This window comes from Corythoichthys intestinalis, chromosome 3, assembly GCF_030265065.1.
Source record: "Corythoichthys intestinalis isolate RoL2023-P3 chromosome 3, ASM3026506v1, whole genome shotgun sequence".
Classification (NCBI taxonomy): domain Eukaryota; kingdom Metazoa; phylum Chordata; class Actinopteri; order Syngnathiformes; family Syngnathidae; genus Corythoichthys; species Corythoichthys intestinalis.
In genome coordinates, this window is record NC_080397.1 from 38,164,382 (window position 1) to 38,185,724 (window position 21,343).

Genomic DNA, 21,343 nt, shown 5'->3' on the forward strand with positions numbered 1-21,343 from the left:
AAAACTGAAAAGTGGGGCATGCAATATTATTCGGCCCCTTTACTTTCAGTGCAGCAAACTCTCTCCAGAAGTTCAGTGAGGATCTCTGAATGATCCAATGTTGTCCTAAATGACCGATGATGATAAATACAATCCAAATGTGTGTAATCAAGTCTCCGTATAAATGCACCTGCTCTGTGATAGTGTCTCAGGGTTCTGTTTAAAGTGCAGAGAGCATTATGAAAACCAAGGAACACACCAGGCAGGTCTGAGATACTGTTGTGGAGAAGTTTAAAGCCGGATTTGGATACAAAAAGATTTCCCAAGCTTTAACCATCTCAAGGAGCACTGTGCAAGCCATCATATTGAAATGGAAGGAGCATCAGACCACTGCAAATCTACCAAGACCCGGCTGTCCTTCCAAACTTTCTTCTCAAACAAGGAGAAAACTGATCAGAGATGCAGCCAAGAGGCCCTTGATCACTCTGGATGAACTGCAGAGATCTACAGCTGAGGTGGGAGCGTCTGTCCATAGGACAACAATCATTCGTACACTGCACAAATCTGGCCTTTATGGAAGAGTGGCAAGAAGAAAGCCATTTCTCAAAGATATCCATAAAAAGTCTCGTTTAAAGTTTGCCACAAGCCACCTGGGAGACACACCAAACATGTGGAAGAAGGTGCTCTGGTCAGATGAAACCAAAATTGAACTTTTTGGCCAAAATGCAAAACGATATGTTTGGCGTAAAAGCAACACAGCCCATCACCCTGAACACACCATCCCCACTGTCAAACATGGTGGTGGCAGCATCATGGTTTGGGCCTGCTTTTCTTCAGCAGGGACAGGGAAGATGGTTAAAATTGACGGGAAGATGGATGCAGCCAAATACAGGAACATTCTGGAAGAAAACCTGTTGGTATCTGCACAAGACCTGAGACTGGGACGGAGATTTATCTTCCAACAGGACAATGATCCAAAACATAAAGCCAAATGTACAATGGAATGTTTCAAAACTAAACGTATCCAGGTGTTAGAATGGCCAAGTCAAAGTCCAGACCTGAATCCAATCGAGAATCTGTGGAAAGAGCTGAAGACTGCTGTTCACAAACACTCTCCATCCAACCTCACTGAGCTCAAGCTGTTTTGCAAGGAAGAATGGGCAAGAATGTCAGTCTCTCGATGTGCAAAACTGATAGAAACATAACCCAAGCGACTTGCAGCTGTAATTGGAGCAAAATGTGGCGCTACAAAGTATTAACGCAAGGGGGCCGAATAATATTGCACGCCCCACTTTTCAGTTTTTTATTTGTTAAAAAAGTTGAAATTATCCAATAAATGTTGTTCCACTTCACGATTGTGTCCCACTTGTTGTTGATTCTTGACAAAAAATTAAAATTTTATATCTTTATGTTTGAAGCCTGAAATGTGGCGAAAGGTTGCAAGGTTCAAGGGGGCCGAATACTTTTGCAAGGCACTATATATATATATATATATATATATATATATATATATATATATATATATATATATTTACACAAGAATGTGTAAAAACAGGACATTTTTTTAAACAACATGATTCTTTAACAAAGGCCAGAACCTAATGACCAAATGTTGACACCAGTTGAGAACTTCTTTGGTGAAGTTTTGTTTAATTTTTGATTTAATCTATTCCTTGACTATTTGAGGCTGGAAGTCATGTCTTACAGCCTTGGTGAGAGCATCGGCATACTCGGGGTAACGCCCAGTCATCTACAGAAAAAACGGAAAAATAATTACCTATCAGTGAATAGTTTCCAATTTATAGTTTGTTTACCTTGAAACTCCACTTGTCACTGATTTGGCGGTTCAGGTTGAGGTCCATCTCTACCACCAGCAGTCCATCACGAGTTCTAGAAAGCCCTGGGGTGCGGCTTCCGTCAGGAGCGGCTACATAACTGGATCCATAGAAGTGGCCAAAGTCATGGTGAGCTGCAAACACCACCAAAGGCAATGTACGCTATGAATGGAGCCCATTGATTTTACAGGATTCGCTACAGAGTTCTACAATCTTCTACCACAATATGAACATGAAAGGCTCGTGCAGTCTTCGGGTGAATGTCAAAATCACAATGTCGACGTCATGTAGGCTATTCTGGTCATAGGCTGAGTATGACTTTTGGGCCGGGGGGGCACAACATGTTGATGACCCCAAAAAGCAGAGTCAGCAATAAAATAAACTTACAAGAATATTTATAATATTAAGTTGAAAATGAGTGTTTTTTTTGTTTTGTTTTCATTGTTGAGGAGAATTCAAATTCAGGCTGCTTAGGACAGCTATACTTTTCGCCAAAATCGTCATTCATTGAATATGTTACGCCCGCTGGTGTCGTGCCAATGTAGTTACCCCAATCAAAAATTGTATCCACTGGGCGGAGCCATATGGAGGTAGATTTGTGTATTCAAAAGAAATGTGTTTGAATGCAAAAATAAATTTGAAACTCAAAAAAATGCATTTGAAAGCTTTTTTTCTTTGACATTTTTTTTTTTATTGCAGTCATTTTTTTTTTTTGTTGTTGTTTTTTTTTTTTTTTTTTTTTTTTTTTTTTTTTTTTTTGATTGAAGCAACTTTTTTGATTGAAATAATGTTGTTTTGTGTTTGGGCCACATTTTGTCCAGGACATTTGTGTCTTCATTATTCAATCAAAAAATAAGTTGCTTCAAACAAGAAATTTATTTTTTCAGACAAAAAAAAAATCACTTTAATCAAAAAGAAAAAAATTCAATCATAGAAAAAAAGTTTTTGAATGCGAAAAAATATTTAAGACTCACATAGTTGCATTTGAAAACTTATAATTTAAAGGTTCTTTCATTTTAGCAATCCTTTTTGTATTTGGGCCATATTATGGGTAGGACATTTGTCTCTAAATCATTCAATCCCCCAAAAAGTTGCTTCAATCAAAAAAAAAAAAAAAAAAAAAAACTATTTTCAAACAAAGAAAAAAGTCCTTTGAAAAATAAAATTGCCCTCCCCTATTTTTTTAAAACTAATATGCAAAGTAAATGAACGTCTAAGGTGCGAGTCACATGCTCTGTTCGAAAAATAATTTTGACCTATTATAAAAAAAATTTTTTTTGTTAATTTAATTCATTTTTGTAGTTTGCTTTATTGCTTTACAACTTTTATATATATAGGTAAATCAATTACATGGAATGACACTTTTCGGCCACCAGGGGGGGCCTGGCCCCCCTTTAAACTCCGCTTATGATTTTGGTTACAGAACAGCACAGTATAACTATAAACTGTCAAAAAAATTGTTGTGTATATAATCAATATAATAAGTTTATATCCAATGTGACTATTGGTGAATATCCACTCAGTTGTCCTTTCATTGACAAATACAATAAATCCCTTTCAAATTACATTTAACATAGCGGGTAAAAGTGTGATTTAAACTTATTGCCAGATTTTGTGGCCAACATTGATATTTGACCGTTAATTTCAATGAATGTTATTTACCTTTTTTTCCATCACCAGATGTAAATTCACTTTTGAAATGCTCCTGCATGAAACAAAGCATGTCAACTCATATCAACAACAAACACAAGATAGCAACTCATGCTAACTTACTGTCCCAACTCGATTGATAGCGCAGGTAAAACAGTGGTTTGCAATGGCTGCATTCCTGGCCTCAATAGACCACATAGGTTCACTAGAGCAAAAATATACAGTAGTATTATAAACTGTTATGACAAACTGTAACACAGTAGTAAACTACAATAACAAATGTTACTCTAGAGCCGTGCTTCTCAATTTTTTTGTTACGCCCCCCCCCCCACCAGGAAGACGTAAACATTCCACGCCCCCCCCAAATCTCTGCCGCCACTGTAAATATGCTATAGTATCATTTGTCTATAAAATTCTTATTATTAGTAGTACACCTCTGCATAACATTTTGCCCATTTTAACATAAAAGGAATATAGATCAACTTACAATACTGTAAAGTGTGAAAAAAAAAAAAACATCCGTACTGGAAAAAGACACTCGATACATTTTTTGACCGTTTGATGCTGAAAAATAAAATTTCATAAAAACAATAAATAATAATAAATTCAAATTGAGTAGCAACATTAACTCAAAAGGACAATTTGCCAAACAATTGGACCGAAACAACAAAAACGACAGTGTCGTTGGACTGATGGGCAGTTTTTATTTTTGCTGCAGGCAGTATCAGCTCCTTTGCTATAATGTCAGGTTATTTTGCATTGAGCAACTTGTTATGCCCCCTTATATGATGCTAACAGTGCTCGCTGGTTTACTGATGTAACACCGAAAAAGCGGGACGATTGTTGGCAATGTTCGGCACATTTTCGCTGAAAAAATATTCCTGCTGTCCACTGCAAACATTTTTAAACAATGTAAACAGACCTGCCTTCCCTCATCTCCCGCTGTATTATAAGTCAAAGCCAAAAGCCAAATGCTACATACGCTTCGTCATATTTCCTCATTTTAGCATTTCATATCTTAATTGCTCTTTGCTGTGTGCTCATTTGGTTAAAAAATACTGCACACACACTGAAAATGAGAGTGCCACTGCCATCCATTGAGTGGATGTGCAATTACACTTTATTCTAGTACAGCAAAAAAATACACTCATTGACCACTTTATTAGGTACACCATTTCAATTCTTCGTGGCATAGATTCAACAAGGTGCTGGAAGCATTCCTTAGAGAGTTTGGTCCATATTGACATGATGGCATCACACAGTTGGTGCAGATTTGTCGGCTGCACATCCATGATGCGAATCTCCCGTTCCACCGCATCCCAAAGATGCTCTATTGGATTGAGATCTGGTGACTGTGGGGGCCATTTGAGTACAGTGAACTCATTGTCATGTTCAAGAAACCAGTCTGAGATGATTCGAGCTTTATGACATGGCGCGTTATCCTGCTGAAAGTAGCCATCAGAAGTTGGGTACATTGTGGTCATGAAGGGATGGACATGGTCAGCAACAATACTCAGGTAGGCTGTGGCGTTCCAACGATGCTCAATTGGTACCAAGGGGCCCAAAGAGTGCCAAGAAAATATTCCCCACACCATTACACCACCACCACCAACCTGAACCCTTGATACAAGGCAGGATGGATCCATGCTTTCATGTTGTGGACGCCAAATTCTGACACTACCATCCGAATGTCGCAGCAGAAATCGAGATTCATCAGACAAGGCAACGTTTTTTTCAATCTTCTATTGTCCAGTTTCGATGAGCCTGTGCAAATTGTAGCCTCAGTTTCCTGTTCTTAGCTGAAAGGAGTGGCACCCGGCGTGGTCTTCTGCTGCTGTAGCCCATCTGCCTCAAAGTTCGACGTACTGCAGTGTTTCCCACAGGATTCTAGGAGACTGTGGTGGGAGGCTCTCTGACCATAGGATTTTTCGAAACTGTGGTGGTGGGCTGCATCGGAGTCGGACAGCCACACCATGTCGTGCCACGGCGAATTTTTTTTTTTTTCATTATTTTTTTCCCCCAAGAAGAACCATAACAAAGATATATTTGAAATATTTCATTAGCTAGGCTAATGTTATAGCTCTCAGCTACTGTACATGTATGTAAAATGCGTTGCTGATTACAGCTACGTTACCCTATGTAATAATGCGACTTTTTTTCTCGTAGCAATAGTACGACTTACATCTCGTAGTGACTCAGGGTTGGCAACCCAAACTGTTGAAAGAGCCATATTTGACCCCCCCCAAAAAAAACAAAAAAAAACTGATACAGTATGTCTGGAGCAGCAAAAAATTAAAAGCCTTGTACAAGCCTTATAATTATCAATACTAGCTATATTAGCCTACTATAAAAATGAATAAGTTGGCTAGAAATACATAATTAGCCTTCATGATTAAATGTTTATTTTCCCTGCAGTGGATCCTATAGCGAACCACGTGACTACTCTGTTGTACGATGACACCACAAGTTTAACTTCATTACAATATTAATGAATTGAAAGAATGTTTGTATCATGTTTGTCCTCCTAGAAATCCTTTTAAAACAAAAAATATATTTCCCTTCCCCATCTTTTTCCATTTAAAAAAAAAAAAAAAAGCTCCGAAGCAGCACTAAAGAGCCGCATGCGGCCCAAGAGCCGCGGGTTTCAGACCGCCGTCGTAGCCCTCCTTTTTCCTTTTTATTTGACCCTCATAAGTACTACATTACCACAACAATAACAGTCCTTCTGTCAACTGACCCATTTACAGGACTGGGGGAATGGCCGTGTAAAGTTTTTCTTGATTCGGTGAGAAGGTGGATAGTTTTTTCCCCGTTGTTCGTGAACTAAATTTCCACACAAACGCACATCGAGGTACCATTAACTTAGCAAGGAGAGGTATGAGAGTCATTTTTCGAGTGTCCCAGAGCTCGCGAAATTGGGGGGGCGGGGGGGGCGCATTTATCCAACTTTCGTCAGCCGTAATTGTCTGAAGTTGGCGCGTCGGTGTTGTGCCGAAAAATAGCCACTCCACGCGAAATGTCCCCCCGACGGGAGCGCCCACACGTCACTCGTACAAACAGCCTTTTCTTACCAATCGATGGACACGGAAACGACGTTCTTGTACCGTGAATATGTATCATTTTACTCTGCTTGAACTAATAAATACTTTACTGTGACTGTACTGGCATTTTAGCAAACTCAAAATCAAGCCAATACTGAGTACACCTTCGGAACCTGAATGTACGCATAGGCTATACCGGCAATGAACTGCCCACATGGATGGTTTTAGTTTGGTGATTTATTCCAGTCATTCAGCAAACAGTCCACTTTCCAATGCAGCTCATGCTACGGCGTGCTATGGTCCTATGGTAAAAACCGTGTGTCCACCAGGTGCACTAATTAACAGTGGCTCTCTAGGCGCACCTTTATAGTAAAATACCTAATGACATTGGTGGTGCCCCCTGGTGGCAAAAACAATAACACAGTTTCAAAATAAACGCATTGATGCACTCAATTGTGACAGTGAATATGGCTTCTACACTCCGGCCCCTAATTGTGCGTTACACTCCACAATTACCCGAAATATTTAAAGAAGCCATTTAAACTCAAAATAATATATTCAATGAAACCTAACACCCCTATTTTTTTTTTTTTTTAATTTTTCTTTTAGCTAAATTGAGTTTTCTTAAGTTTTTGATCAACTCCTCTGCTCTTGCATTCTTAATCAGTCCTTTTCATCTGTTGCCTCCAATAGTAGACACAGCTTTGTTACAGGTCGTTCCAATACACTGGTCTTCGTCTGCAGCCGCACAGTACGTACCAGCCCTCTGGCATCAGGTTTGGCCTCCACGACCCTTCCAAGCATCCACGAGCCTCTGGGAGCAGTTGCATCCGCAATTACGACAATATCTCCCGGGACTAGATTTCTCCTTTGCATGGACCATTTCTGCCTTTCTTGCATCATAGGCAAGTACTCAGAAATCCATCTGGTCCAGAAGAGGTCAGCCATATACTGCACCTGCTTCCACCGCCTTCTGATGTATAGATCTTTCTTCTCAAATAACCCAGGAGGTAAAACTGGCTTTCCTTTCAAGAGAAGTATGTGGTTTGGTGTGAGGGCTTCAAGATCGTCTGGCTGCTCTGAAATGGTAGTGATGGGTCTGCTATTCAGGATGGCTTCTGCCTCACAAAGGACTGTTTGCAAACCTTCATCATCAAGGATTTGCTGATGCAGAACAGACTCGAGTACTTTCCTCACCATGCGTATTAGACGTTCCCACACCCCGCCATGATGGGAAGCTGCAGGGGGGTTAAAGTTCCATGTTACACCTTCATGCAGTAAGGCACCTTGCATCTTGTTATGGTTAAAAGCAGTCAGAGCCTCTTTTAGTTCTCTGTTGGCTCCTACAAAGTTTGTCCCATTGTCAGACCGAATACTAGACACTGGTCCTCTTCTGCAGATAAACCTTCTCACAGCATTTATACAGGAGTCTGTATCCAGACTGTACGCCACTTCAAGATGCATGGCTCTGCTTGTCAGACATGTGAAGATCACTCCGTACCTCTTTAGAATATTCCGTCCCCTCTTGACGTTGATTGGACCAAAGTAGTCCACCCCCACGTTGGTGAATGGGGCTACGTCAGGTAAGACTCTTTCCTTTGGCAGATCAGCCATTTTTTGGTCACCGATCTTTCCTCGTTGGCGTTTGCAAGTGACACACTCAGAAATGACCTTTCTTATTGCAGAATTGGCGTTTGTGATCCAGTATTTCTTCCTAAGGTGGCTCAACACATGATTCCTCCCTCCATGTGCCAACTGCTGATGGATGTGGCGAAGAATGAGTGTAGATACATGAAAATCTTTGGTCAGGATAATCGGGTGCTTGGTTTCCTCCGGCATTGAGGATCTCCTAACACGGCCACCAACTCGCAGGAGTCCATCGTCCAGCACAGGATCCAACTTATAAAGCTGGCTGTCCTTCTTGAGAGTGATACCGCTCTTCAGCGTGGCAATTTCTTTCTCAAATTTCAGTCCTTGTACAAAGCACAATATCGTCTTTTCTGCCTTGGCGAGGTCTTCGGGGTGCAGGTATTGCCCACCGAGTGTCCTCTTGAAGACTTGCATTCTCTTTGTGACTTCTTCTGTTTGTTTATGAAGATCCTTTTCAACTTTGCAGACAGCAGCATGGGTTTCAGTCCTCTTCTGATGCAACAGCCTCAGACAATGCCTGACTCTTAAAAACCAGGCTACTGCAGTTTTCAGCTTCCGCCATGTCGAAAAGTAATTCATTAGCTGGTAAGTGTAGTTCTCATATGTCTTCATGATAATGGCATTGGCTGTCAAGTCTCTTTTAATCTCCGGATCATCCTCAGCAATCGGTTGGAGCTTGGAGTCAGAGTCTGGCCAATCCTCTTCTGACGTTGATAGAAATTTTGGTCCATTACTCCACCTTTTGTTCATCAGAAAGTCGGCGCCTTTCATGCCTCGTGAAACATCATCCGCTGGATTGTCTTTGGTACCAATGTACCGCCACTGTTCCACACTTGTAGCCTCTCTTATGGCCGCAGTCCTATTGGCAACAAAGGTGTGGAAACGCTTGGTTTCGTTGCTAATGTACTTAAGCACTGTAGTGCTGTCTGTCCAAAATGTGGACTTCTCCAACTTGAGTTCCAACTCCTTTTGCAGCATTGCATCAAGCTTCACTGCTAGAACAGCAGCTGTGAGTTCCAGCCGAGGGATTGTCGTCTGTTTCAGTGGCGCGACTCTGGCTTTGGCCAAAATGAATGCGACGTGCAGCCTTCCAACAGCATTCTCTAGCCTCAGATAAGACACTGTGCCATAGCCATCTTGACTAGCGTCAGAGAAATGATGCAGTCTTGCCTTGATGGTCTTTCCAAAGTTCTTGGGCTTGAAACACCGATTCACCTTGAACTCTGTCATCCTCTCCAAGTCGTTGAGCCACTCTGACCACTGCTGAGAGAAATATGGAGGAATGTACTCATCCCAGGTGTGGCGTCGTTTGCACAACTCCTGCAGCAACAACTTGGCTGACAGAGTGAAGGGTGCTAGAAATCCCAGCGGGTCATAAAGTGAACTGACCACTGATAGGATTCCTCTCCTGGTCTGTGTTTTTTCCTTGGTGGTGGTCCTGAACATGAACTGGTCGCTTTCAACACACCATTGCAATCCGAGAGCTCGCTCCAATGGTAGACTCTCCCGTTCCAAATCCAGCTCCTTTATTCCATTTGTTCTGTTCTCTTGTGGGATTGTTGTCAGCACTGATCGACTGTTGCTTATCCACTTGGAAAGATTAAAACCACCTCTCTGGCAGAGCGCAGTTAGGTTCTGCACCATCTGAATTGCCTCCTTCTCAGAAGACAAGGACTTCAGAAGGTCATCAACATAAAAATTGTTTTTGACTGTAGCAACCACTTCTGCTGGAAACTGACCTGCATGATCATCTGCAGTTTTCCTCAGTGCATAATTCGCACAGCTTGGCGAGGATACAGCACCAAACAGGTGGACAGTCATTCGGTATTCAACTGGAGGGTGTTCTGTATTTCCCTGGGGCCACCACAGAAACCGAAGGAAATTGACGTCCTTTTCTGACACTTTCACTTGATGGAACATTGCCTGGATATCAGCCATCAACGCCACAGATTCCTGTCTGAATCTGAGCAAAACTCCAATTAGTGAGTTTGTGAGATCAGGTCCCTGTAGAAGCTGGCAGTTGAGTGACATCCCCTTGTACATTGCTCCGCAGTCGAACACCACTCTCAACTTTCCTTTTCGAGGGTGATAAACTCCATGATGTGGAATATACCACTGCTTTCCATCCTCTTGTCTCAGTTGACCCTCTGGTACAATTTCAGCATAACCTTGATCGATGACATCGGTGAGAAATGCTACGTACTCCTCTCGAAAGACCTCATTTTTTCCAAACTTCCTTTTCAGGCTCATGAGGCGCTGTTCGGCAATGCTGCGATTGTTTGGCATGATGGGGTTGGCATTTCTGAAAGGTAGGTCCAAGTAATAATGACCATCCTTCAACACTGAGGAGCTGTGCATTATGTCCATGAACTTGATGTCTTCTCTTGACATTTCAGGTTGTTCCTTTAAAGTTGTCTCATTAAAATCATGGTTATACTGCTGAATCATCATTTCCTCAATGTGTACCAGGGATATTCGATTCGCAGTAATTGTGGAACTAACATGGCTACTCCTCCTGTCATTGCCAGCTCGAAGTGGGCCATTGAGCACCCATCCAACTTTGGTCCTTACAGCATAGGGACCATCTCCTTGACTGTTTATGATTTCCCATGGTTCCATTACTTTTGATGCATTAGTACCAATGAGAAGGTCGATATTTGAATCAATTTGTTGGAGCTTGACATCGCTGAGATATGGCCATTTATCCACATCATCTTGCCTGGGAATATTGTGGTGGGACACAGGCATGCGTGTCTGGGTAACAACATCAGGCAAGTCAATGAAATCATTGTCGTCCAATCCTGACACCTCCAGGCCGGATACGACATGACTGGCAATTATTTTTTCCTGTCCCAAGGTACGCAGCAACAAATTAGTTCTTCGTTTCCTCATGTTCAACCGCTGAATGAGGCTTTCTGTACAAAATGTTCCTGAACTACCAGGATCCAAAAAGGCATATGTTTGTAGCACAACATCACTCTTTTTGGCTTTAACTTGGACTGGTACAATAGAAAAGATGCAATCATCCTCAAAACCGGCCCCAATATGACCACATGTCTGAGATGCAACAGTTTCAACGGTGATTGCTGGTTCCTTGGGGTCATCCTGTTGTGGCTGCGTGTCTTTTACTTGTTGAACTGTTCTTTTAACGAGCTGCTTGATGTGCAGAACTCCAGGATGCTTTTGACGGCACACATCACACTCCAATCGATTATTGCAGTCTTTGCTAACATGTCCCTCCTTGAGGCAGCCAAAACAGATTGCTTTCTCCTTGATGAAGCTGATCTTGTCACTGTGCAATTTTCCTTTAAAATGAGTGCACTTGTCCAATGAGTGACCACTCTTTTTACAAAACATGCAGCATTGGGAAGTACGAGGGGAGGTTTGTGACGCAGACAAATTTGTGGCGAAACTGCTTTGTTTGCGCTCCTTCAGATCCTTTATCTGGTATGGAGTTGAGCTTTTACTCGAGGCAGCAGTGTGGGTATCTTGAATGTTGCCAAAAAGTGGATCTGTGGCTGTCCTAACTTGCTTTTCAATAAATGCCACCAAATCACTGAACATAACCCTTCGCCCAGAGTGCTCCATCAAATCACACGCAGCGTTTCTCCACCTTTCCCGCATATTGTAGGGCAACTTCAGCACTATGGTCCTCATATTTGACGGCATATCCAAGTCTTTCATGTGCTGGATCTGCTCCGTCACATTACAACACCCACGAAGAAATAAGGCAAAAGCCTGTAGAGCCTTGATATCCTCCCGTTTGATAGGCGTCCAGCTGAAAGCTTTGTTCATGTAGGCAGAGCTGATTTTATACTCATTGCCAAAGTGCTCCATAAGAAGATTTTTTGCCCTTTGGTACCCCTGGTCAGGAGGTAAATGCTGGCAACTTTGCACAATTTCCCTTGGCAAGCCTCTTGTGTATTGCTCGAGAAAATGTAAACAGTCACTGTAATTGTTGGACTTATCTTTGACTCCATTTTCAAATGCTCGCATGAACGCATGATATTGAAGGGGGTCCCCATCAAAAATGTGAATTTGTCGTGGTGGGAGAGCAGAAGCTAGACTTTGTTGTATCATTAAGGTAGTAATGTCATTTTGCCTTTGCATAATGTTGAAAATGTCATTTTGATTGACAGCTTGCGGAGAAGAAGATTGATTAAAGGTTCCCTGTGATTGGGTATGAACCATGGGCTTCAGCTGAGTGTCATGCCCCACAGAATTACGACTTGCATGTGTTTGAAATGTGGGCATTTTCTGCCTGTGCCCTCCTGACTGGGCTGGAAATGCAGGGAGACCAATAACCTGAGAAGCATTTCCCATATTATATACATTATGCGGCTTTTGATCAATGAATGGCCCATCATAATTTGGCTGTGAGAGCTCTATCTGGTCATTTATGTTGACCGCCAATGGGGGCGCTGCAGCACAATCATCAATCATGGCTGTCCTCCTTTCCTTTGGACGAACGACCAACGAGGACGCTACAGCGCTATCATCAGGCACAACTGTTCTCCTTTCCTTTGGACGAACTACCAACGGGGGCGCTGCTGAGCAATCAATAACTGACTTCCTTTCCTTTGGACAAAATTCAGCCGCACCGGGATTTAAAATGTTTGCGTTGGCCTTCAGAACTTTGGAGCTCCTTCCATACGAACTTCGGGAGCTCAGTGATGCGTTCTCCTCAAAAACATTGATTTTAGCATTAAATGCTGCCAATTCAGTCTCCAGTGCCAATTGTTCCTTTTGTCTCCTCAAATTTTGTTCCTCCACTTCCAATTGATGCATCCTCTTCAAAGCAGCAACACGTTCAATGAGAGCTGCCTTCTCAGCTTCAGCTTTGATGCGCTCCTTCTGTGAAGATGTTGTGGATGAAGATTTGGACTTTTGACTTTGTTTTGAAGATGTAATTGAAGCCTTTTGTGAAGATGTTGTGGATGAAGATTTGGAATTTTGACTTTGGTTTGAAGATAGAACTGAAGCACTGTCTCCTAGCTTGAGAGAATCTTGGACTCTGGCTCCTTCCTCTTGATCTGTAATTCCACCATCTTTAATTGGGTCGTTATGAAATACTTCCTCACGTGGTTGCCCAACATCGCAAAGCCAAGCTTTCACTTTTTCCATGAATCCAAAATAAAGTGTTCTTTTTTTCTCAAACCATTGATTTTGTAAAGCAGCTTGATCAGGAGGAATATTTAATTTCAGTAGTGAGTCATGATTTTCCTGAGCATCTTTTAAGCACTTCATCATAATGTTCAACTGCGTTTGAACTTCAGAAACATTCTCAACTGCGTCCATTAGCACTTTGAGATTTTCCATTGAAGCAGTTGCCTTTTTGCATTGTGACTGCCTTTCTACCTGACATTTTTCAATAAAATTAATAAGAGCCTTTTCTGTCATTTTAGGAACCCTTTTTTCATGCTGTGGAGCGTGTTCATTTTGTGTTTTAGAACCCTCAGACATTTTGTGCACTTTCCCTTTAACACACAATCATGCATGAAAATGTACCATCAATAAATATTGGATGACATTGCACATAAACCACATAGCAAATGCAATGAAAAATAGTACAGCAAATGAACAAAACCACACTTAAATGCATTAAATAATCGCCCAGCACTAACACGCATTAATGAATGACTCAACAATCAATATGAATGAACACCGGAACAACTCCGTTAGCTGTCATTAAAACGCTCATTTCGCGATCTGCGCCTAAATGTCCAGCTATTGTCCTTGTGAACAGCCCGCGCGATGATATTAACGCGGAAGGAAGGCAATCCGTAAGTCTACCAATTAGACGAGCGGAATGTCAACGTCAAAAAAGTTCGAAGCAACACAAAGCACCGTAGAATGTCAATCAAACGGGTGCATCGCCACACGTCAAAGTCAACTCCAATAGTTGTAAGCCGTTTTCCAATACAGCCGTATTTAATTTCGGTGTACGTTACCCCGTCTTGACACTTTGTTGCAAGTGTTGCGCTGATAGTTGGTGGGTTCGATGTCCGCGAATCCTCCTTCAAACAATTGTGACGTCAGCAACGCGAATCCCCTTCGAAGACTTGATTTCCGGGATTCCCTCGTCACAATGAATGGCGATCAAAAACGATCTTCGTGCACAATGAAGTTTCTTGCTTCTCTCCTCAATCTTAGAGGTTCGCAGGACGTGGGTTTACTTATTTCCTTAATCTTGGATGTTCACAGGACACGGTTTTTACTTAATGTACTGGCATTTTAGCAAACTCAAAATCAAGCCAATACTGAGTACACCTTCGGAACCTGAATGTACGCATAGGCTATACCGGCAATGAACTGCCCACATGGATGGTTTTAGTTTGGTGATTTATTCCAGTCATTCAGCAAACAGTCCACTTTCCAATGCAGCTCATGCTACGGCGTGCTATGGTCCTATGGTAAAAACCGTGTGTCCACCAGGTGCACTAATTAACAGTGGCTCTCTAGGCGCACCTTTATAGTAAAATACCTAATGACATTGGTGGTGCCCCCTGGTGGCAAAAACAATAACACAGTTTCAAAATAAACGCATTGATGCACTCAATTGTGACAGTGAATATGGCTTCTACAGTGACCAACGCTCTGAAAATAGAGCAAGGCTTTATTTTGGGCCCCGCCTCTCTGCGCAAGTTCAATCAAAGTTTGCTTTCCGTCCAAGACGGCCGTCCACCGCTCACTTTCGCCGAAAAGTCCGATCCAAACTATTGTAATGCCCCGGATATGGGGAAGAAGGAGAGAAGTCTGTATTTGCTTACCCACTTGATTGTTGTAACAATAATAAAGAAAAACAATAACAAAATAACAGCGGGCTGCTACGACATGCGACCGCTATCTCTCGCTATCTCGCTCGTTCTCCCATTCTTCCTACTCGTTCCCCTTGCGTCTCTTAAATGAATAAATAAATAAATAAAATACTACTCTAAAATGCTGCTCTCACTCGCGCGGGTAGTAGAGTGGAGTGGGCTACAGCTGTGTAATCGCCTGACTGACGCATCTGATTAGTATCTTTTTTTTTTTTTTTTCGGCGGGGGGGGGGGGGGCGCAAACGAGACTGTGGCGGGCCCAAACGAGACTGTGGCGGCCCGCCACAGTCTCTTTCATTGGTGGGAAACACTGTACTGTGCGTTCAGAGATGCTCTTCTGCCTACCTTGGTTGTAACGGGTGGTTATTTGAGTCACTGTTGCCTTTCTATCAGCTCGAACCAGTCTGGCCATTCTTTTCTGACCTCTGGCATCAACAAGGCATTTCCGCCCACAGAACCGCCGCTCACTGGATATTTTTTCTTTTTCGGACCATTCTCTGTAAACCCTAGAGATGGTTGTGCGTGAAAATCCCAGTAGATCAGCAGTTTCTGAAATACTCAGACCAGCCCTTCTGGCACCAACAACCATGCCATGTTCAAAGTCACTCAAATCACCAACTGTGTGATGCCATCATGTCAAGATGGACCCAACTCTCTGGGGAATGCTTCCAGCACCTTGTTGAATCTATGCCACGAAGAATTGAGGCAGTTCTGAAGGCAAAAGGGGGTCCAACCCGTTACCAGCATGGTGTACCTAATAAAGTGGCCGGTGAGTGTATATTCCCCAAGGTCACATGCGCCACCTCTAGCGTTGCTCTGCGCCCCCCTAGGGGGGCCCGCCCTACTATTTGAGAAGTACTGCTCTAGAGCCAGAGCTTCTCATCTTGATTACTGTGATATTACTTAATATGAACAATTAGATTCTCAGATATTCTTCTGGCTTGCCTACCTTAGGGCACCAACAGTAGCTGACGGGTTAAAGATAATCTCAGCTCCATTCATACTGTACATAAACCAATTAAGGGGGTGATGGCGCCCGTAGCAGATATTGATGGCTATCTTCCCAAATTGCGTCTGGAACACCGTGTGGCCAGTGTCACCTTCCATATAATATGTTGACTAAGAGCAAAGAAAAAAAAGGCAGTTTTTGCAAAAATGTACATTGGAACAGGGAAAGTAAAAGAATGAGCATGCTGACCTCATTGAAGTCCCCAATTCTGGGGATGTGATTCTTCCTGCTCTTCCCTAGCACATTTCCAGAGTTGGATATCACCACTGCCGTGTTCCACAGAGTGTCATGCATTTCGTCGCGCTCCAGAATTGGAGAAACAATCACCATGTTGTATTTTTTGGCCAACTAGCAAGAGAATTATCCATTACGCTCACTGACTGAACCAAACATACACGTCTTGTAGCATCAATTTCTGGTTAATTAATCAACTCTGAAATCCCAATACTGTTTGTCAGTAAATATGTGATCAATCTGTTGGGTCACCTCTTGGCAGAAATGTGTTGTATTTCCATTTTCAGCAGACTCTGCAAATTCTGTCCATGGTTCTTTCTCACGGGTGCAGAAAGCAAACGGCATTGCTGCAGTCAGCAACATCATCAGTCAGGACAGTTGAAATTATAAAAAGGATGCACAAATTCACAGTCAGACTTACTCCAAGTTTCCTGAAAGCAGATGATGTTCACGCCACACATAGCTGCCACTTCGACTATTTGACCAATCCTGTTGTGCATAGCGTTGACCTGTTGGAAAGGAACTGTGATGTGTGATTTCAGTGAAATGCAGTATGTGTTGTGGTTATCCCTTTTACTCCCTGACCTGGTCCAGAATGGGCGCATCTGTGGGCAGAACAATGTGGTGCTGAATAAGCCCCACTCGGATCCTTCTGGGGAGCCTCAGCTGCTCCTCAGTAGCTTCAAAGCTGTAGCCTTTCAACTCAAAATCAGCTGCTTGTGCAGCCTCCAGTGCACATGATGGGAGGTCCAGCAACCTGAAATATAGAGGACATTACACATGGTTTCTTTGGCCCTTAAATGGTCTCTTAGTCCAGGTCAGGAGGAATCATGGGGAAGACCTATGACTTAACAAATGTCCAGAAAACAGGCTACAAAATTTTAGGAAGAAAGAAAATAGTTAAGGAATGGTGAATCCAAACGTATAAGCAGAAAATGTATTGGAAGTTGAAAGTGGTAATAGCTGCACCAGCAACATGGATAATGGCATCTTTGTGAGGATTGTCAAGGAAAATCTTTCAAGAATTTGGGGGGAGCTACACAAGGAAGTACTGAGGTTGCTTGAAGTCCAGGGTTAGGTTTCCAAAGTCAGTTATTTGGGGTCATGTCATGGGCTAGTGCTACTGTTTTCTGAAACCTGCATTTAATACATCTATCGAAAAATTCTAGACGACTTCATGTTTCCCTCTACTGACAAATTGTATAGAGGTGCATATTTTATTTTCCAGCAGCAACTTGCAACTGCCCATATTACTTAAAGTACCAAAATCTGATTTAATTACAATGCTTTGTTTGATTAGCCAGCAATCTCTCTTCACCTAAACGTCATAGGAATTTTACAGGTCCTTGTCAAAAGGAAGATGAGAGACCAATCAGATCCAACAATTTAGATGACCTGAAAGCAATTTAATTTTTTTTCTATTCTAATGGGAATTTAGGTTTTCATTATGTATGAACCATAATTATTCAAATCGCAAAAATACAGGTTTGAATGATTTCTCTTAATGTGTAATGAATTTACACACGTAATTATACAATGAGGAGAAGAAGTACAGCATTTGCACCCCTTGTGAAGGTTCTGGAGTGGCCTAGCCAGTCTCCAGACCTCAATCCAATAGAAATTCTTTGGGTGGAGGGGATTTCTCAACGAAAGCACCGAAACCTGACAGATCTAGAGAAGATTTGTGTGGAGGAATGGGCCACATTCCCTGTTACCATAAGTGAAAACCTGTTGAAAAACCACAAAAAGCGTCTGAGCACTGTAATTGCTAACATGCTTCTGCACTTAATATTAGCACTGGTTTTCTCAGGGCTAAAAGTACTTCTGAACCCCAGTAAATTACAAATAAATGGTTGAAAACCATACAATGTGAGTTCTGGATTTTTTTTTTTTTTTTTAATTAGAGTATGTCTGAAATGCATCTATGATTGAAATTTCAGACCTCTACCTGTTTTTTAAGTGGGTGAACTTGCAAAATCACAATGGGGGCAAATACTTCTGCTCCTCACTGTATATATACCGTAATTTTCGGACTATAAACCGCTACTTTTTTCCTTCATTTTGATACCTGTGGCTTATAGTCCGATGCGGCTTATTTGATGATTTTTTTAGGTGATTTTATTTGACAGCGGTGTCAGAAGACTGTCATAAGATCATCAAAATTATGACATGACACTATCATGGACATTACTGAATGCTTATGTCATTAAGTGTCATTTGGCAAATTATGTCACTAACTCAATTTTTGTCCATCTTGGATCTTTTGCATTCATTCCATTCAAAAGTGAGATCATTTGCCGGATAACACTTAATGACATCTGTTATAAGCATTCATGAATGCTCAGGACAGAGACATGTCATAATTATGATTGTGTAATGACAGTCTTATGGCACCACTGTCAAATAAAGTGTTAGCAATACCATAACTAGCAATTGATGAAACAATTGGAACAGTAACTGAAGAAATATTTAGCACAGAACATGATTTTTGATTGTTATTTACATCTGTAGCGCTGCAACGCATGCTAAGAGGCATGTTGGATGACAACAGTCAACAGCAGGTGGCAGCAGAGGTTGACTGTCTCCCCCAAAGGAGCAGTGATGGCCAAATGAAGCTTCTTGAAGCGATAAAGCTTTGCAGTAATTAGTTCAAAGTTTAATGATGGTTCATTTGGTCTTATGACAGTCGGTCGTATGATGCAGCTGTCAAATAAGGTTGTACCGGTTAATTATCTTTTGGTGTAAATATCCCATGATACAGTGAGGACAGCTGCGGCTTATAGTCCAGTGCGGCTTATCTATGAACAAATGCTGTTTTTGTGCCAAATTTGGTGTGCTGTGGCTTATAGTCAGATGCGCCTTATAGTGCGAAAATTAGAGTACATGTTAGAGCCGTCTGGTCGAGGTCATCGATGACGTAAATGCGTCAATGAGCACAACATACCGTTGAGTCCTCCCATGAACAACATTCTTGGCCATAGTTTTACATGTAGTTGATGTGTGCACAGAGATATTGGACTGTGCCAGTGATTTCTTTAAGTCTTTAACAGACACTCTCGGGTTCTTTTTTCCCTCTCTGAGTATTCTGTACCGAACTCTTGACATCATCTTTGGTGAACGGCCATTCCTTGTGAGAGAAGCAGCAGTGCCAAACTCCATTTGTAGACAACATATCTGTCGATTGATGAACATCCAGACTTTTAGAGATGGTTTTGTATCCTTTCCCAGCTTTATACAAATCAACAATCCTTGATCGCAGGTCTTCAGACAGCTCTTTTATCCAAGCCATGATGCACATCAGACAATGCTTCTCATCAAGACAATTCTTACCAGGTGTGTGTTTTATAGTGGGCATGCAGCTTTAAACCACTCATCAAGTTATCGGGCACACACCTGACTTAAATTGGTCGGTAAAAATTGGTTTCAATTGCTCTATAAGGCCAAGTCCACATGTAGCAGGATATTTGGCAAAAACAAGACATTTTTCTACAGTTTGGCCTATCATCCACACGCACGCGTACATTTAAACCAGGGTTCTTCAGAACGACGGGGAAAGTGAAGAAGTGTGAATTCTGCGTTTGTGGCGCCATCATGTGGACACTGATAATCGAAGATTTATCTGGAAACGTCACTGACTGCAACAAACTTTGTCCTCAGGTCACATATGAGACCAATGTTTCCATTTGGAGTAAATTAGTCAGGCGCTTTTTTGCTTCTATTTTTTGTTTTTTATAAACTCTTGCTGTGCCTCTTATTGAAGAATGGTATTATGGATAATTATTTTATTGTTATAAATGTACTTAAAAATGAATGAAATTGGTTGGCTGTGGAAATTTTTTTTGTTTTGTTTTTACAAACGTGCAGGTGTGAACGCAATGTTTTTTTCCCAACGTAATAGGGCAGGATCCTCGGTTTAAAAAAAAAACAAAAAAAACTGCTTGGTGTGGACATTGCCTAAGTCTCCTTAGGCAGAAGGTGCACTTACTTATTTTCCCCCCTGATGTCATTGTTGCATGCTATCCTCATTAAAATATGAAAACCTATAAATGTTTGGGTGGTTTTAGTTAAAGCAGACACTGTTTTTACATCTGTGTGATTTTGACATTTGATGATTTTATTCAAAATTCCAAAAGATTCAGATACTTTTTCATACCACTGTAGGCACGTTGCTTAGACCTGCTGCTTTACATATTAATAAATGGAAACGCGTGACATCTATTTATCTACTCTTTTGCTCCCGAAAGCTGTAAGTCTCATCATCATCTCTGTGACGGTATGCGGCTTACATTTGTTAGGATGATGGCCTGCTGCCGCTTGGGGAAAAATCAAACAAAAAAACAAAAAAAATGAAGTACTGGCCTGCTTACTGTAGTCAATGACTGCACTTATATTATGTAGGTACTCTGTATTGTCTTTTTGAAATGTTTGACAAAAACATTTAATTTTTTCCAGATATTTTGATGTCCGTGTGATTCAGTTGTGTGTGCACCCGTTTTATAATGTGTAGTATTTGAGTTTGGACTTTTTTTTTTTTTTCAATTTAATCCAACAACAATAACCACAACTGACCGTGTAAACTTTTCATGTTTGCCTTGTGGAAAACCAGCTATTTAGACAAGTGGAAAAGGGGCAAAGATCACACTTTAGCAAAATGACCAAAGTCCACTTCACTCATCTGAATAAATAATTGACCATGAACATAGGAGTCAGAATAACATAAAAATGGAAATAATGACAGCAATCTTTCTACTTACTTGGTCTCCTTGCCATACAAGATGCGTTTGACCTCCTTCAGGTCAGCTTCTGGAATGTAGGTCTCCAGAGTTGTCTCCAGCGATTCAAACTGGCCCGCTGACATTTTCGTAGATCCTTTTAGGCTTTAGCACTGTCAAAACTGATAGTTTCTTCTACTTTTTTTTTTTTTTTTTTTGTAAATCATCGTCAGCGTTACATCATACTGACACACCTCTTCTCTTTGCAAAGTTTGCTATTGACTGACTTGGAGAGGATTTTTTTTTTATAAACCAGATGACTGGAATAAAACAACATATCTTCCATTTTCAACAAGAGAACCCAATATTCTTCTTACTTCAGCATGTTTTGAAATCAAAATGATTCATCTTACTT

General features: G+C 41.5%; 2 protein-coding genes across 2 annotated transcripts; both read right to left on the minus strand.

Annotated features, from left to right (window-relative positions):
- Positions 1–1,491: 1,491 nt before the first annotated feature.
- Positions 1,492–21,302, minus strand: upb1 (ureidopropionase, beta). The gene is made up of 10 exons (XM_057831772.1): positions 20,971–21,302; positions 16,802–16,973; positions 16,638–16,725; positions 16,469–16,563; positions 16,172–16,330; positions 15,923–16,092; positions 3,588–3,669; positions 3,477–3,519; positions 1,794–1,948; positions 1,492–1,729 (listed from the first exon to the last, which is right to left on the minus strand). Exons 1-10 carry the CDS (start codon positions 21,072–21,074, stop codon positions 1,646–1,648), a joined length of 1,152 nt encoding a protein of 383 aa, XP_057687755.1. The 5' UTR covers positions 21,075–21,302; the 3' UTR covers positions 1,492–1,645.
- LOC130913275 (uncharacterized) lies at positions 3,838–14,100 on the minus strand. The gene has a single exon (XM_057831747.1). The coding sequence runs from the start codon at positions 13,616–13,618 to the stop codon at positions 7,169–7,171; it is 6,450 nt and encodes a 2,149-aa protein (XP_057687730.1). The 5' UTR covers positions 13,619–14,100; the 3' UTR covers positions 3,838–7,168.
- Positions 21,303–21,343: the final 41 nt, after the last annotated feature.

What these genes read in the sequence shown, in the direction of transcription:
- LOC130913275 (XM_057831747.1), bottom strand. Translation starts at nt 13,618, where the DNA reads ATGTCTGAGGGTTCTAAAACACAAAATGAACACGCTCCACAGCATGAA.
- upb1 (XM_057831772.1), bottom strand. Translation starts at nt 21,074, where the DNA reads ATGTCAGCGGGCCAGTTTGAATCGCTGGAGACAACTCTGGAGACCTAC. An exon ending in GCTACTGTTGGTGCCCTAAG is followed by an intron (nt 3,670 to 15,922) that starts GTAGGCAAGCCA and finishes TTTTTGCTCTAG; the next exon opens with TGAACCTATGTGGTCTATTG. An exon ending in CTATCAATCGAGTTGGGACA is followed by an intron (nt 3,520 to 3,587) that starts GTAAGTTAGCAT and finishes TGTTTCATGCAG; the next exon opens with GAGCATTTCAAAAGTGAATT.